General features: G+C 40.8%; 1 protein-coding gene across 1 annotated transcript in view; it reads left to right on the forward strand.

Moving 5' to 3' along the window:
* LOC117826286 (netrin-G1-like) overlaps positions 1 to 17,215 on the forward strand; it is a 95,022-nt gene that overhangs the window by 66,762 nt on the left and 11,045 nt on the right. The window contains 4 exon segments of the mRNA XM_034702239.1: positions 6,618 to 6,757; positions 6,760 to 6,789; positions 14,596 to 14,622; positions 16,493 to 16,537. Of these exon segments, the coding sequence (XP_034558130.1) occupies positions 6,618 to 6,757; positions 6,760 to 6,789; positions 14,596 to 14,622; positions 16,493 to 16,537 (242 nt within the window).

Here is a 17,215-nt window from a genome sequence, read left to right on the forward strand (position 1 = left end):
ATGGACTCATTGGACCCTAAAGGAGGGGATTGTTTGTTTTTTTCCCAGGTTTACTCCGGCTGTAGATGGTGGCTTTTTGTCGCTCTTTTTTAAGAACACATTATGTATTGATTGCCATCGGAACATAAAGATCATTTTAACCAGTACAACAAAAAGTGTATCTAAATCTGACTACTAACCCCAGCTTTAACAATCCAATAATTCACACAATAGATATTGTTTCAAACTAATTAATAACTCCTTACATTTAAAGTCGGTAGTTCGCTCCGCTATTACCTCAAAGCATTTCTGATTCAAATCCAGGCTGGGCCTTTCTGTGCGGAGTGTGCATGCATGGGTTTCCTGCGGGTACTCTGGCTTCCTCCCACGGTCTGCAGACATGCTTGTTAAGTTCATTGGTCACTCTAAGTCGCTGGTAGGTGTAAGTGAGTATGATTGGTTGTCTGTCTCTATGTTAGCTTGGCAGCCTATCCAGGGTGTACCCTGCCTTGCGCCCAATGACAGCTGGGATAGGCTCCAGCCCCTCGGGACCCCAAATGGAATATGTGGAATAGATAATGGATGGATATTCAAATAGTGATTTCATGGCAGACCATTTCTTTTCAGTAACTCTGATGCTTTCACAATGTTTTTCTGCTCTGTGGCCTTCAGGGCTTTATTCCACTTCATAACCGCGAGCTCTCAAAAATGTACAGACTATTGCAGCTCTGAGTTTCCCTTTATTTAAGTGCTGAATAAATGTAAGTGATAATGCAACCTAAAGTAGGTGTATCATACTCTGTCTTCCTTAGGGAACACGTCTTTACATTAGCATGCAGTGTTATACTGGTGTGGTTGCAGTAAAGTTAATAACAATCAAAGGTTGGATGACAAAATCTGGGAAAAGAGTAGTTGATAGTAATTTACATTAAACAAAACATACACTCTATGCAACCAGCAGGTTGGGTGTGATTTTTTTTGGAAGTCTCTGCGAGGTTCAGCTTGAAAATGAGCAAAAAGTGAAAGTTTTCCAAACCTGTCAGCTCAAGCTCTCCCACTTTGAGGTTCTTTTTTAACGAGTTCTATGCTCCCCTCTTGTCTTGAATCAGAGATGCTAGAAGCTGTCACAGAGAAGAAAAGCTGTGTTAGACATAGTGAGCCTGTCAACACAGTGCCAAGCAGTCAGGAGAAACCAAGGTGAGGCAGCAGCCAGAGGAGAAGACACAGGGCACTGCTGCTGTCTGCTCCAGCCTGTCAACATAACCTAGACCCTGCTTCACCTTACTTCACTGTACAGATTTGTTCCTTGTTACATTTAACATGCGCACTCACAGACCACAGGTTTGTCCAAATTAAGACACAAATGTGTGTCACATTATTCACCAGGTGCAGCATAAATCAGATGTGGATACTTTTTAGTGTGAGGATGAAAATGGTAAGTTAAAACTAAGAGGGTCATAAAAACCCCCATATTACCTTCAAACTCTCATGTTAAGAAAATCTTTCAATGGGATAATCATGAAATCTTTATATTTACACAGACTAAAGTATTGGGTGAAATATAAACAAGTGTGAGTGTAAAGCTGATCTCAAGTGCTGTGTTTGAAGCTAACGTTGAATTTTATGGTCACAGTTAAAGAAACAATGTTTACAATATCAAGTAGGTCATTTTTTCATGCAAACATATTTTTGTTGATTGTTTTTTTTCCATCTGTCTATTTGCATCCAGGTGAGAATAGTCACACTCTAGCTACTGGGCTATTTACGCTCGCCGTGAGCATCGTCTGCGGGTGATTATTGACTGCAGTGGGTGTTTAGTTTCGGCCGCAGGTGTAGATTGTGGACAGAGGGTGGTTATTGACAGCCGCTGGTTTTAAGCTTTGTCTGCAGTTGTATATTTTGTGCTGCAGGGGTTGAGAGCAGGCTGATAGAGGTCTATTTTCGATGGTAGGTGTTAAACGTCAGCAGCGGATGATTATTTAGGGATGCAGGAGTTTAGTGTTGGCCTTGAAAAGTCTGGCACTGGCTAGAGTTGGATGGTATTTAAAAGTTCAATTTTAGTTAGGTTTGAGTGCGTGTTTAGATTTTGAAAAAGTGAAAGAATCGGACTGAAAGAAAACAGACTCAGAGGTGACAAAACATCTCACATGCAGGTTTGGTGCTGGTTGCAGGTGGGTTTTGGGTGATTTTAACCTGTACTGCAATTCCAGCCCAGGTGCAATTATTATTGTTGTTTATTGGGCTTATATAAACCTGCCAGTAAATAGCAAAGTTAGCTGCCCAACCAAAGTGCAACTATAGTGACTTTGCTGTGACTTAGCACTAATAGAATCCACCTATTTTGAAACGCAGCATCCATTGTACTGGGTTTCACAATTTTCCTTTAACCTCTCTCGTGTAAAGATAAAAGTAGGAATCTGAGGCAAAGTTATTTCAAACCCCAACCAATACAATCTAAACTGAATAAATATAACTTTTATGGGAGAAAATATTTTTATTTCTTCCTTAATTTTTGTTTAAATGATTCCTACATAATGACTCCCAGTATCCCTTTCTTGCAAAAGCACACATACACCTTTGCTTCACACTGTATCCATAAGACTGTTGATTTTGTGCTTTAAAAGACCATTTCTTCACCCAGCTGAAGGGGTGTAATTGGTGGGAAAGACAAAGACACTGCTCTCCCGAGTTTTAAGAGGGAGGGTCATATGTTTGGACAAAGGATAACACCAAAAGCTATGGGTTGGAGAAAAGGTCATTAAAACTTTATGAAATGTGTCTTTGTAATGATGCTGGTTCAAAAGGCTGGACATACAGGGCGATCTCTTCCCTCTAGTGACCAAAAACCATGGATATAAAAACTCTCTGATTTCAATATGACAATGCCGGGGGCAAAAGCATCACATCCCGGAGCCCCCCTGAGACCACATCCTGTACTCCATCAGAGTGCTCCCCGCACCGGCTGAGCCTGATGATCCAAATTTTGTTGGTTTTTAATTAAGTGGAAGGTCAAATCTCATCGCTCTTTTCTTCAGGGAGCTGCTGCTGTCTGCATGGCAGAAGAGCTACACCCCGTCATTAATTTTATGGAGCAGGGACTATAATTGATTAAAAAGTTAAGGACTGTGGGGAATGCATGGTAAGAGGCAGTAGCATTAGATGCTATGCATGAAGGCTGTTTTTCAGTCACATCTATTATGGCTGATATTATTGTGAGAAAGCACTTAACCTGAGGAAATAAAGTGATTTTCTTCTGGCTTAGAATTTATACTCAGCTTTAATGTCAATGCAGCTGAGGAAACCCATGTAATTGCATTTGAAGATTACTTTCTGGCTTGAATTCAAGGGTTTGCATAATTATTTTAGGTTAAAGTGAATGTTTACTTCTGAATTTTGTGCAATTGATATACTTTAAGTCTATGTATAGTAGTAGCAATTTAAAATCTTTTTAAAAGGCTATTTTTCTTGTCTTCTTCGTGCATAGAAACTTTTAATAACATTATTTTGAGTGCTTTCGCAAATATCGCAAATATTTCATAATTGTTGCAACATCTCTTCCGAAATTTCAATCGTTTCAACATTCCAGCAGTTATTATTTACCATCAGGTGCCAACATTTTTAAACATCAGCTGTAAATGCATGAATTACAGAAACAAGGGGATTATTGGTATATTAGTGTGATTATGAACCATATACATCCAGGATAGACCTATTGAAGCGGTGCTAATTTGGAGCAAAGACCATGGTCAGGTAACTTACTCAGATTTCACAAGTGCAGCGGTGCGTTTTGTAGAAAATAAACATCATTCATGGACAAATAAGATGTAATAATCAGAAACCAGGATATATGTATTTGTCATACATATGAATAACCAGGTTTCCCTCTGTGCATGTAAATGCCATATCCTACTGTAATATCAGAGCCAAGACTGAGCTCATAACTGGGATGCTCAAGTTCATGTAATCTCACTCAGTGATGACAAATGTTTAATATGTTAATGTCCAGAGCAAACCGCATGATAATAACATGTAGTTATGAGGACATAGTATATACTGTATGATGTATGTGGTTGTATGTGTTGTGAATTTGTGAGAGGAATCATAATTATACTTTCAGTAGTTTTTATTACAGATTAAAATTGTATATTAGTTGTATTTGTTGGAGCAGTGGTAGATGAAGTAGTTTGAGATAAATTTACCCGCATTAATATTTTGGCATTTCCCTTGGGTGCATGTTTCCATATCCACTGACTCTTGCTGCTGCTTATCGGCTGCACAGAGAAGGCTTCAGTTCCCCTTGTTTCCCGCAGTTATCTATCATTAATGTGAGACGTCACAGCAAGGCCAGGAAGTCAATTAGAATGGATGTATTTCTGACTGCAGCTGTCATTTCTCTATCTCATGTTCTCTGCTGATCGTAGGCAACAGATACCCGGCTCCTCGCTCTCAAATGAGAGAAATCTCCCTCGGAGGAACTTTGTAAAAACAAACAGAGTCATGATGTGAAACCGTGAGCCGGCCTAAACCCCTGTAGACGGGTCATGTATCAGATTCAGTCAATGCCCCCGATCACCCCCTACGTCTGTTTCTATATCAACCTCCAACCTCACAAGAAACCGAGGTCACTAGCTGTAACCTTTTACACACTGAGGGATAAAATCAAATATGGAGGGTTATATTTAGAACATGGATGATTTATGTGAGGGATACAATACACTGAGTGGGTTGGGACTGACAGAGTGAGCAGGATATTGGCAAACCCTGAAGGGATTTTGACTCGCTTAACTTTATCTCGCTTATTACACAGCAGCTACCTAAAAAATAAGAAGAAGGAATTTTATTTTTACAGCGCTTTTCAAAATACTCAATTCATAGAAGCACACATCAAAATAACTCAGGAAAGTGGGATGTGAGCCTGGATTTGAATTTGGGTAGGTCAGTACAACCACAGACATGTTTGGGGAGAGTTAAGGAGGGAGGGGGCAACAACTGTGAACGCCCTGTCGACTCATGCAGGTTTGTGCTTGGTCCTGTGTGGTGGGGAGAGGAAGTTGGCATCAGAGGAGTGGAGACTGCAGGAGGGTGTGTGAGGGTGAAGCAGGTCAGTGACATAGGGAGGGGCCAGGTTATGGAGGGCTTTGTAAGTTAGGAGAAGGACTTTGAATTGAATTCGTTGGGGAACAGGGAAATTGTATGAGTTCTGGAGGACAGGGGCGATAGGGTCAATGGGGCGGGAGTGAGTGGGTGAGAAGGTGAATTAAGTTTATTGAGGACTATAGAGTATAGGATATAGAATGCTGTTACAGTGGTTGTTTGTGGATGTGATGAATGCAGAGACGGAGTGGGCAGAGACTGGCTTTGTTTTCGAGGTGAAGAAAGGCAGCTCTGGTGATATGAAAAACATTCTGTTCCAATGTGAGGTTGCCGGCTAGAATTACACTGAAATTGCGAACGGAAATAATAATAATTTGATGCAAAATATTGATTTTGACACAATGTGAAAATGATTTTATTTCTCCCCTTAAAAAAATAGCCTCTCATACTCTGCAGGTGTAACTGTTTCTGCTGCAATAGATAACTCAGGAGCTATTATCGTGAGCGTTTCCACTGATATGAAGTGAACAAGTTTATCAATGCCACAACGCCTGACTTAGGTTTTCTGCCTTGTCACTATTGAAGTCTGTCGATCTCTCCATCAAGGCAAATAGCTTTTTGCTTCTTTTATTTTCTCTTCCTTTTGCGCCCGTTTTCTTATTTTCCTCACAGTTAACACACGGATGTTAATTTACCCAACTTTTGTGTCAAACCGTAGAATGATGTAATTGACCAATCTGAAGTAAATGCTCCACACAGTTTAATAATAACCTAAATCATCTCATTTTACAACAACTGCATCCTGTTCTGTTTGATAGAGCTCATCACTGAGAGTAAGTTATATTAAGAGAAGGTGCAGTTTCACTTTGTTCATTTGTGGTGTAAGAAACACACAACTAAGACTCTAACTGCACTTAGTTTATTTTTTCCCACACGCTTGGAAATACATGCACGCCAGCTCCATGTGGTCAAATCGGGGGGTGGATTTGGTTGAGTGTTGAAAGCCGTCGGGCCTCCTCTCCTCTCCTGTCAGGAGCATCTGTCAGCTCTGCCACAGTTCTGTCTAATAAACCAGCTCCGCAGACCAGCAGGCTTTTCTGCCTGAAGGCTCCCTTGCCAAATAACACGGTAACTTTGAAGAGAAAGAAAAAAGGAAATTCTCGGCTATGCTGCTTCTCTTTATACTATCATCTCTCTATCAGATCTCTGTTTTGTGCTCAATTAGTTAATCTCACAGAGTGCCTTTCATTTAGCTCTCAGAGAGGCAAAAGTGGCCTTATTTGCATCGCTGTTCTCTCCGCAGGGGCAGCAACAAATGAGGCCTTGTTTTTTAAAAGGAGAGCATAATGAAGCTTTGTGGAGGCATGATCCAAGTCAGATAACCCACCAGGATTTCAATTTACCCCTGTCAAAAATATGAAAAGCACAAATAAACGCAGCAAGGGCAGACTTTGTGTATCCCCCTCCAGAGGGCATTGATTCGATGGGTACAGAATGATGCCTATTTACATGTCTGTCTTTTTGTTGTTATCTTTCTGTCTCAGGTGCAAGTGCAACCTGCATGCCAACAGCTGTGTGTTTGACAAGGGGAAGCTGGGCTGTGAGTGTGAACACAACACCACAGGGCCAGACTGCAGCCGCTGCAAGAGGCACTACCACGGGAGAGCCTGGAGTGTGGGTTCCTACCTCCTATACCAAAAGGAACAGCAAATATATGTAAGTATTTCACTATTTCTAAGGTTCCGTATGTATAGACTGCTTATACATCTGATATACTGGTCGTAGTGGTGGTGCTGGCAGTGGAAAAAACACCATATGTGGTCTGGGTTTAGCAGGTATTGACAGTGCTTTAAGTGTGCAGGTATGCTCCGGTCCGCTCTGGTGAGCTTTTAAATTTAACCCCTTGGCGTACGGGGACTTCTTACCAGCTGCCAGTACCCTTTCCTGTCCTCTCAATAATACAGCTTCTCTTGAGGATTCATAACAGCACCTAAAATATATTTACCATGGAGCACTATACATGATGCTTGCGTCCTTTCGCTTGTGTTACATGATGCTCACTTGTCTGTTTTCCCCAGAGAGTAAGCCAATGTAACAAAAGATACTATATACAGTTTTAGCCTGATGGGAAATTGGACAGGAGCGTGGTGATGCAAGGATGCTGAGGTTCTTTGTTTGTGTGACACACAAAAGCAGTATTTCAAATACATGTAAGTTGTGAAAATCAGCATCAGCAGGTATCAGTACCTGAGGATAATTGCAAAACTAGAGGAACATACTGTTATTTTGAAATGTTTAATCTTTGACCTTGAAAAAGACACCTCTTTATCCCACTAGCTTCTGGCCTCTGGGCTGCAGCTCTCCAAAATGTCTTATGCAAGTATTTTAATTTGCTACAATCTCCTAAAGGCTAAATTCATATTACTGATTAGGAGATATACATTGTGTCATTGGTAAGAGATATACATTGTGTCATTGGGCTCAGAAAATATGAAGTTCGATATATTGAAGTTCACAAATCTTCATACCCTGAAAAAATGACTTAGCAATATAATGTATAGTATATATAATATAGTTTAAAACACTCAGCAGTTCAGTCCAGTCATCATATGTGGTTTTTTTTAAAATGTAAGTTGTTCTCTGCAGTTTGACTTCCCGTACACACATGAACGGAGTGTTTGGTCACTGAAAATTGAGGTTCTTTTCGAAAGCACCTTCCAAGTGTGTCTATGTTGGTGCTTAGCTAAGCTAAGGCTTTTTTCCACTTGTGTCTGTATTTTCATGACATATCATACATTACAAACCCCCAGGATGAACATGTATATTTCACCAAAAATGTTTGAAGCTTTCAACCGACGTGTCTTTGCATCAATTTCCACCATCCTGAAGAATTTGTGTTTTCTATTGACTCCTTCTCTAAAATTCCCTTCACATTCTGTCTGAACACACAGCGAGGGAGGAGGTTGAAACATTTTGTAACACCTGTCTTTGATGTTGGATGTGAGCCTCCTTGATCTTTGTCTGGCCGTCCACTGACTCCTCACTGATGGTTTTGATCTCTTCACATCCAAGGCCAGGCCCATTCTTGAACAGACACAGGGTCAACAATTTCACACTTATATAGGAACACCTGTTATAACTTGAACCCGGTTCCACATGTAGGTCACTGTGATGACTACTAAGCCATCTCCATGACGACTGGGCAAACTCCATCTGTTCATGGAGACAGTAAAGGACACTTGTACCGAAGATTCAAGGCGAGTCAACTCATGTAGAGTGTTGCAGGGAACAGTTTCAGTGGTTAAGCTCATCTCATGCTTGCTGGTTGGGACATTGTTGTGTGGCTGCAGGGGCATGTCCAGGGGTCTCATTTATAAAAGAGTACGTAGAATCCCTACTAAAAGAGTACGTACTCCGAAACCCCGGAAATGGCGTGCGCCAAAAATAATTCTGATTTATAAAAACGTTCGCACGCAAACTTTACGCAATGTTCCATTTATAAATCACAAACCACCTGGAGATATGCGCACGTAGATCAGCCTCTTATTCTGCCCTTTTCAAGCCCACATTCAACCATATACGGTCAATGCAAAGCACGTTATGAATGAAGATGCATACAAATGAGCCGGAAGATCAAAGGTTCTCACTGTGAATCACAGCAACAACAGAGAGGAAGACGGAGAAAATAAGTTTCTGACACACAAACCGTGGTCCTTGTGAATGAAGCGGAGATCAGAGAGCACTTATTGTTTGTTTCTTACTGCAGGAGTGACACAAAAGAAATACAAATAAAAATAAAAGTGACTCCACGTCGCTGCAGCGTGTATCCGTCAGCAGTGCCAGAGCAGCCATCATTCATCATTACGCACATGTCTCACTGCAGTGTTTCATGTTTACAGGACACAGACTTTTCATTTCACATTACAGAGAGCTCACGTCCTTCAGAGATCTCCTCTCTGATATTATCTGACAGAAGTTTGAGCCGTGAATATAAGTTTTAATGTGCTGGTTTCATCACGGGCAGCTTGGTCTGCGCTCTGACTGATTATGATAATATGTAAGATAATAACTGTGAGAACTGGCCATGGCTTTACTTCCACACTTTTTTGCATTAACACAGTAAACACATGCAGGTGATGAAGATGTGATCAGTGTGTGAGGCAGCCGGGGCCGTGTCTGTGCGCTCCGTGTGCGTCGTACAGCAGTCTGTATTAAAAGTATAACTACACCCAGTGACTCTGCACAGCGTTAGAAACATTGAAAACATGACTGTCACTTTGTTCCGCGGCTGATTTACGTCTTCTGATGTAACTTTGGTTTTACCTCCCGACGAACACGTTAGGATACGGCCCGTGTGTTTCCTCTACACCTCAGAGGAATGTGGCGGTGAGACAAAGCTGATGAAATATTTGATGAACTTTAAGGCACGCTTTTATCTTTAATGACAGCTTATTGGAACGACTCACAACAAACACACGTTCAAATAGAATATGCATATTTTAGTGATGATGGTGACGCGGGTCTGTTAATATGTTCTTATTCAATGAATGAAATGTGTAAAAGGCATCAGAATATAATCTGACTTCAGTTCTCCCTCTCACCAACTGCGTCGCCAATTTCCCCCTGCCTCTAAATGTACGTACGCCTGGGTCAGAGTTTGCTTACCGGTAGTCACATTTTCACGTCAAGTTTGTTTTTTATAAATCACAAACTTGGCGTGAAAACTGGCTTACGCCAGTTTCAGGCCCCGTTTTGTGCGTAAGCAACCTTTGTAAATGAGACCCTAGACCTGTATGATCATGGTGCCTGATTTATGCACACGCGAATAAATAAAACGTATTAAGCCTTTCTGAATCCACTTATCATATTCTATGGATAGTTATAATCCGCTGTATCTTTTTGACATTAAAAAGTAGCACAGCAGAGTCCCAACATATACATTTTCTAAGCTTAATCTTAAGGGTTCAAGAAAATGTGTGCCCATGGCCAATTTGAGTTCTTAAAAAGAAAATGTGCCTTCAAATGAAAAACAAAACTAGTAGAGGCTTGTTTGCAACACAGCCAAGCTAGTTAATCGAACATAAGTCTCTCTTCTTACAAAACAAAATTGCAGATCATAGCGTTGAATTTTGGGGTGGCTGATAAGGGGGCCCATGCTATCCCTTGCCACCCCTGTGGACACGCCCCTGTGTGGCAGGTTTTTAACATTACCTGTTTTAAAAATCACATTTTTAGTTGCTTGGATGACATGTGACAAAGGAAATACAGATTATCTTCATCAGTTTGTTGAAGGAAGTCATTTATACATGCACGAATGAAGATTTCAGTTGCTTTGTGTCCACTTACCATTCTTAGCCAGTGAGTGGAGAGCAGCAGCAGTTAAACAAGGAAGAGACTGAATGAAGAAAGTAGTACAGTAGAGATTAAAACACTGTTTTCCGGTTGTTTGAAGGTGGTTCGGTTCTACAAAACCAATTAACACACTCACCTCGCTCAGTGGCTGCAGGAAGGTGCCTGGTTTTTGTGAATCCAGCCAAAGCGCAGGCTTCATCCTGTCTCTCCTCTCTGCATGTGTTTTGTGCTCCTCCCTCAGTCGAACAGATGCACAGACCTGCAGCTGCTCTGGGCTACGTTCACAACAGACTGAAAGCAGACGAGACAGCTCATCTTGCCACATTAGTTTAGACTGGAAGGTTTCATGATGTTATAGACAAGGGCACTGCTGCAAGAAGTTTCAAGTTTCCACTCTTCCCTTAGCCTGAAATGTCCCTAAAGTATGATGTAAAGCTCTTCAAAAGGGATTGTAAATGGACACTGAGCTAAGATGTTTTCTGACATTGGTACTTTTGGTTACCTAACATGACTTTTTCCTAAAACTATAATAACAGTGTATCCAAATACATTGAAACAGCCTTTTAGAGCAGTCATTTGGGTCCTTTTCGAGCACCTGTTGCTTGGTGAGTCTCAGTATGTTTCATATTTTCAGCCTCGAGTGAACATAAATACCCCTCCGCCCAATACTTTAACATTGAATTAGTATTCCTGCCTCAGCTCCATAACAAGGGTGAACTAATGCTGGATATTTTCCCGCCTGTTCACATGGTATGTCTGAGGCAGAAGGTGCTCTTTTGAATTATCCCCATTATAATCTTGGACGGGAGTTGAGTCACATTTATCAAATCCCGTGCCTGAGGCGGGGGGCTCATTGCCTCAATAAATCTAATACAGCCAGCTCAGGGATGTGGTGGTGGACGGCCAGGCGAGGGCCAGATGGTGGAAGATCTAGCCCTCTGGTCCTCTGCTCACACTGATTCAGCCTTACAGTCAGAAACTCAACATGGCAGCAGTCTGCGGGGATTGACAGCAGGTTTTTCAGATGCTACGTTTGATTGTCTGACTCAGATTCTCAGTCATGGATACTGCGATTACATTTGTGCACAGATATGATATTTCTATTGATCCACTGAGCGCGTGTTAGCAGTAACAATGCTGTTTCTTGCTTTTCTTGGGCTATTTGTGATAAGGAATTAGAGGATTACACACATTGTATTAGTATGTCTCTTATGAAACTATGGGTGTGTTTGCACATGCACAAACCGTGTGTGTGGTGTGCTCATGCAACACATTTGATTGCATGTGGGAGTTTGTTTGTGAGAACGTTTGTGAACTCTAAGGCGATATTGCTGGATTTACCCCTGCACCTCTTCTGTGTTATGAGCCTCCCTGCAATGTGCTGCTCACTGTCAGATTGACAGGCCGTTATTAAAAATCCAACACTTGGCCGCATCTGCACCGAACTGATGAAACCAGGGTCTAGCCATATCAAAAGCAATATTAGCACACTTGTTTGGCAGCAGCATAAAATGCAATAATGTTGCACATGGAAGTGACGTAACATTATTGGTCCCCCAGGTGTTGAGTGAACACACTTTTCTCTTAAATTATTCTTATTTCTCTCATAAGTAAAGCCTATGCCTTTGTTCATTATGTGAAGCTCAAATCTGGTATAAGGATATTACGCATACAGGCCTCATATAAAGACAAATATGCTGAACGTGTAAGATGTAATTATGGTTTAATAGCTCATTTGTCATCAAGTCTTCCTCTTTAATCATGGGAGTCATTTATCTCACAGGTAGGAACAAGGCGAGATCTGTTACATATTTAAATCCCTGCACATGCAGAAATTGGACATATGTGACCCTTCATCTTATAAATTAGAGCCCAAATGGAGCCCTCTGTTGCTATGGGCCATAGCTGTCAGAGGCAAAGAGTGACTGATAGTGATTCAAATCCAAGGTTTCCCTAAAAGAAGCAGAAGAAAAGCTGTAAGTTGCCCACAGAGCAGAAGAGGAATCACTTGGAGAATTATGTTGACAGTCCACTTTGCAGGGAGCGTCAACTCATCTTGTGTTCCAAGGCAGGTTCACAGGTTAAGAAGGGCTGCGGCTGAGAGTTTGATCAGACTGTAGAATGTGTTTTGGCTTCAAAGGGCAGCATTGTTTGCCCTCCATTTCTCACACGAAACAACTGTTGGTTTGGGATTGCAGCTTGCTTGCTTTCTTGCAAATTGGAGCTTAAAATCCCTGCTTTTTTTTGCAGCTACTGCAGTGCTGTTGTGCATGCCAGCAGTTGTTGTGACAGCCCCAAACTGGTAATGAAGTGATGAATGGGGTGCAAACAATATGAAACCCAGCTGAAACATAATTAGAGAAGGACAAAGCAGTAAAACTTGGAAACTGTATCAGAAATTGCACTAATTATGGAGCGGATTCTGCCTGCTGATTATACTAATAACCCCAAAGATGATGAATACACAGACAGACACTGATTACACATATGTGAAACACAGAGGCAGCATCAGGGCTGCCAAAGTCAGCTCCAAATGCAGACAGAGCTGATATTTTAGAGTCCAGTTACTGTCTTAAATTCATGGACGAGGGAAAAGTGACATTTTTCTCAATATAAGGTTTTTTTGGGTTTTCTATCTTTTTGAAATGCCACTAAAGTGACCATCAAAGAAGATTACAATGAACACAATGCACTTTTTGTAGATTAAAGGCTCACCTCAACAAATTAAATGTAATGACCTTTTTTTTGACTTAAAGTTAAATACTGTAAGGCTTTCTTTTTATTTTGATGATTATTGTTCATGAAAATCAGAAAGCCAGTATCTGAAATTATTAGCGTACCTCTGCAAATCAACCAAAGAAGGATTTAAAAAGACAGAAATGTCCAACTTCTGAAAATAATGTACAGAAATAGTTATGCCGCTGTGGGCAGGTGCTACGTCCTGCTCTAAAATCTCCTGACAAACGGCTGCGTTGACTTTGGACTTGATAAAACCCAGTGAACCAACACCAGCAGATCTCATCACCACAGACTGCAGAAACTTCTAACTGGACTTCAAACACCTTGGACTCTCTACTCTTCCTCCACACTCTAGGAGATTGATTTACAAGTAAAATCGACCAGCAACAGCCTAGTTCTTTTCCTCCTCAGCCTAAAACTCTTCTGACACTGACTCTGGTTCAGGAGTGGCTTGATATTAGGAATGTGACAGTTGCTGAAGACCTCTGTGCGGCTCTTGATGCACTGAAACCAGCCTCAGTCAACTCCTCATGAAGCTCTCCAAAGCTCTTGAGTTGACTTTTCTTGACAATCCTCTCAAGGCTGCGGTCATGTCTGTTGCTCTTGCACCTTTTTCTGCCTCACTTTTCCCCTCCAGTCAACTTTACATGAATATACTTCAATATAGCACTCTGTGAACAGCCAGCCCTTTCAGCAAAGGCCCTCTATGATCGGCTTCTGGACACCTGTCAAGTCAGCAATTGTCCCAATGATTGTGGTTGTGTGTACTGAACTGCACAGAGAGATAAATGCTATTTATACTGTTTGATTAATGATGTATCTAAACTTAAAGTAAAGTATTCTAATTTTGTATTATTTTTGATCTGATAATTTGAGTTGCAGTCCATAATTATCAAAAATAAAATGGAAAAAAAGCTTGAAATATTTGAGTTTACATGTAATTAGTCTAGTATATATTAAACATTCACTTTCTTAAATAACTGATGGAGAATATTGAACTTCTTCTCAGTATTCTAACTTGTTGAGATGCACCTGTATGTTTAAGTGGATCTGAAACCCAGCTCAATATTCACCACAGATACACAATAGTGAGCCAAACTGATGTGGAAGAGGTTATTTCAAACTTAATGAAAATCCTGATGAATAGATTGTTTTTCTGAATGAGGAGTTTGAATTTTGTTGACATTTCATCACCAGCAGGCCTGCTATTATCATCAGAAGAGGGCAGGTGTTGGACCGCTGTGGTCAGGTTCACTGCAGAGCCACGGCTGATCTTAATCAGTGCACTCAGAGGGGACCAACTGGAGACCCAGAGTTGGTTTCCAATCGGGGAAATAAATAAATACAAATGCTTTCTTTCATAGTTTGATCACTAAAGTTTCAGATGTGAGTAAGACTTTTTGATTCGTGGTTTCTTTGCTCTTTCTGCAGGTATCCCCAGTAATCACGGACCAGTGCGTAAGTGAACAAGCTTCTTAAGTTGGCATGCTGACTAATGGTTTCCTCCCTCAGTGATGACTAACCCTTGTCAACTGATGTTGGTGTGACACATCGTGCTGTACATTACCATTACCATCCAACAGTGTGTTCCTCACAGTAAAAAACAATCTCCACAAGGCGTTCATCCATGTAGAGTCTCATTTTAATACCTGACTTCTTATGAATGAATGTGAAACAGTGCAGGACAGTTTTTGAACTACATTTCAAAGAAGAAAAGTATTATTTATCTTATTGACAAAATTAATACTCTGTTTTTTAAAGTGTACATAAATAATACTTAGCTTAATTTTTCATATTCTATCAAATTAGTGCTAACTGCTGTGCAAAACATGCTTCTTGTCTCATAAATTGGAAATGTTGTCCTCCTACCTTTCTGGAAAATTTATGAAAGTCAACAGCTGATTTCTAAATATTTCCACAAAAGGCAGACAACTTTGAACCTTATGAACATTGTTGGGTAACATACTATGAGCAGGTTGAAAGGACAATTTGATTTGCACATTCAAAGAGCCCTAGATATTCTAGATGAGAATAGAAATAGATGAATAGAAAAAGATGATGCCAGGGGTCCAAACCCTTAGCCTTGTTTCTCGCACACAGATGATACTTGGGCGGGCAGCCCTAGTTTACTTTTGGCCGTCGAAGTATGATGTTGACTTCTTTTGCATTTAATTGCATTCCTAGCCTGTAGCAGCTACGTCCCTCCTGTTAATGCATAGATTGAGGTGTGACGTCTCATGTTGAAAATGAACCCTCACACCACTGTTTTTAAAGTTATGTGCAGCTGCTGATGACACTCTGCACGATCTGAGTTTTCGATAGTTGTAAAACTATACGAATTTCATCCACATATGGGTTACTATCAGAGGAAAGATTTAAAAAATGGGTTGTATTACTCAGGGTTTTTTGTCTAACTTCAGACACATATAGATGGGCGAAACTAAATATGGCAGGGCAGGACATGCCAGTGTGTGTACGCACACATGGGTCCGGATAATACAACTGAAAGGAGGCAGACATATTCATGTTTTAGAACACAGTCAAATCATTTGGAGAAAAAAGGTGAGATTAATATAATAAGTAACCTATATAAGTGTGCAACCTAACATAACATGAATAGCATATGTATTTCAATACGTTCAATATATACCCGTACGCACATATACACATACACACATACGACTCCACCACTACATCATTCTGTGGGAAACACTGCTATACTTTAAGTGCATATCTTGAAATATGCAGCATGGTTTGCAGATTGGTTAGCAGGTATATCAAGTATGTTAATTTTAATTGACATGCTAAAGCATGCAACACACATATGGTTGAGGATTCATTGACTACAGTTGATGAAATATTTGTTGGACCCCTGCATGTCTGAGCCAGTGAATCAGCAGGAACTTCTGGGATTTCATATCTTCCCTTTCACACAGGAGTATTTGCCCTAAGCGCACAGACAGATATTTGCCCAAAGCCAAAGTAAAGAAACCCATTTTTTATGTGGCTCCCACCATGCATCCCCACGCATGTCGATGCCTGAAGGAGACTCCTCATACTGGATCACAAAAGCATCTACCATATGTACATGTCTTGTGGATGATTCACTCATTTTTAAGTTGCATGCACACTATTCTACATCAGTCAATCGACTACTCCAACATGTGGCGGACATTTTCCAGTTATTCTGAGGCAAATCAGGCCTGATAACAAACGATGAGTGTGAAAAAACAGGATCTATGCATGCTGTCCCTGTGCTTTAACTACCTAACAGCATGAATTATCTGACAACTCAGTGTAATTTATAACCTTTCCCATTTTCACACAGATCGAGCAAATGCTTCATCTCTTGGTGTTGCAAATCGTAACCAAGGTAGGCTTATAGGCTTTGTAACTTCAGCATGACATTAACAATACATAGAAAGCATTGACTGCTTATTGATTGGAAACTTTAAAAAGAACAAAGAAGGTGTAATGTAGAATAATGCTAAGTAGTATGAACAAGGTTGTTTTCCCAAAGGCCAGGTGCTTTCATCCTGCATGCACACAAACAAACGCCAGTCCTTACAAGGTGGACCTTTTGTTGTGGGAAAACTGTAGGGAATGGACCTCATGCCTCAGGATCACAGAGTCCACAGCCTCCTAACCCCTTTGATCAGACCTGCTTTATAAATACCCAGAATGCACTCTGGGAGGGGGTGAGGAGGGCACCCTTTCTGCTATGATCAGAAGAAGGAAAAAAGGAAAGAGGAGAAGGAGAGGGAAGGAGAGAAGAGGCTCCAGGGGGGTTTATGTAGATTGATCTCCAGCTATCTCCAGCTAATCCTCAGGCCCAGATATCCTGTCTAGTGAGTGTTAAGTTGCATCTGCACCACTGCTCTCACAGCCAGGAGAGGGGAAAAAATTAAAAAGGACTTTCAGGATTTTCGAGATTAAGTGAGAAAGTGTTTTCTTTTGTTTTTGTGACTTAGAAAGAGGAGAACAAGATGCAACTACGGTGCAAAAGTGGATTACATGGATTCTGCTTATTTGTTATCTAAATATTTTCCAT

The sequence above is a fragment of the Notolabrus celidotus genome, chromosome 15 (genome assembly GCF_009762535.1).
Source record: "Notolabrus celidotus isolate fNotCel1 chromosome 15, fNotCel1.pri, whole genome shotgun sequence".
Taxonomy (NCBI): domain Eukaryota; kingdom Metazoa; phylum Chordata; class Actinopteri; order Labriformes; family Labridae; genus Notolabrus; species Notolabrus celidotus.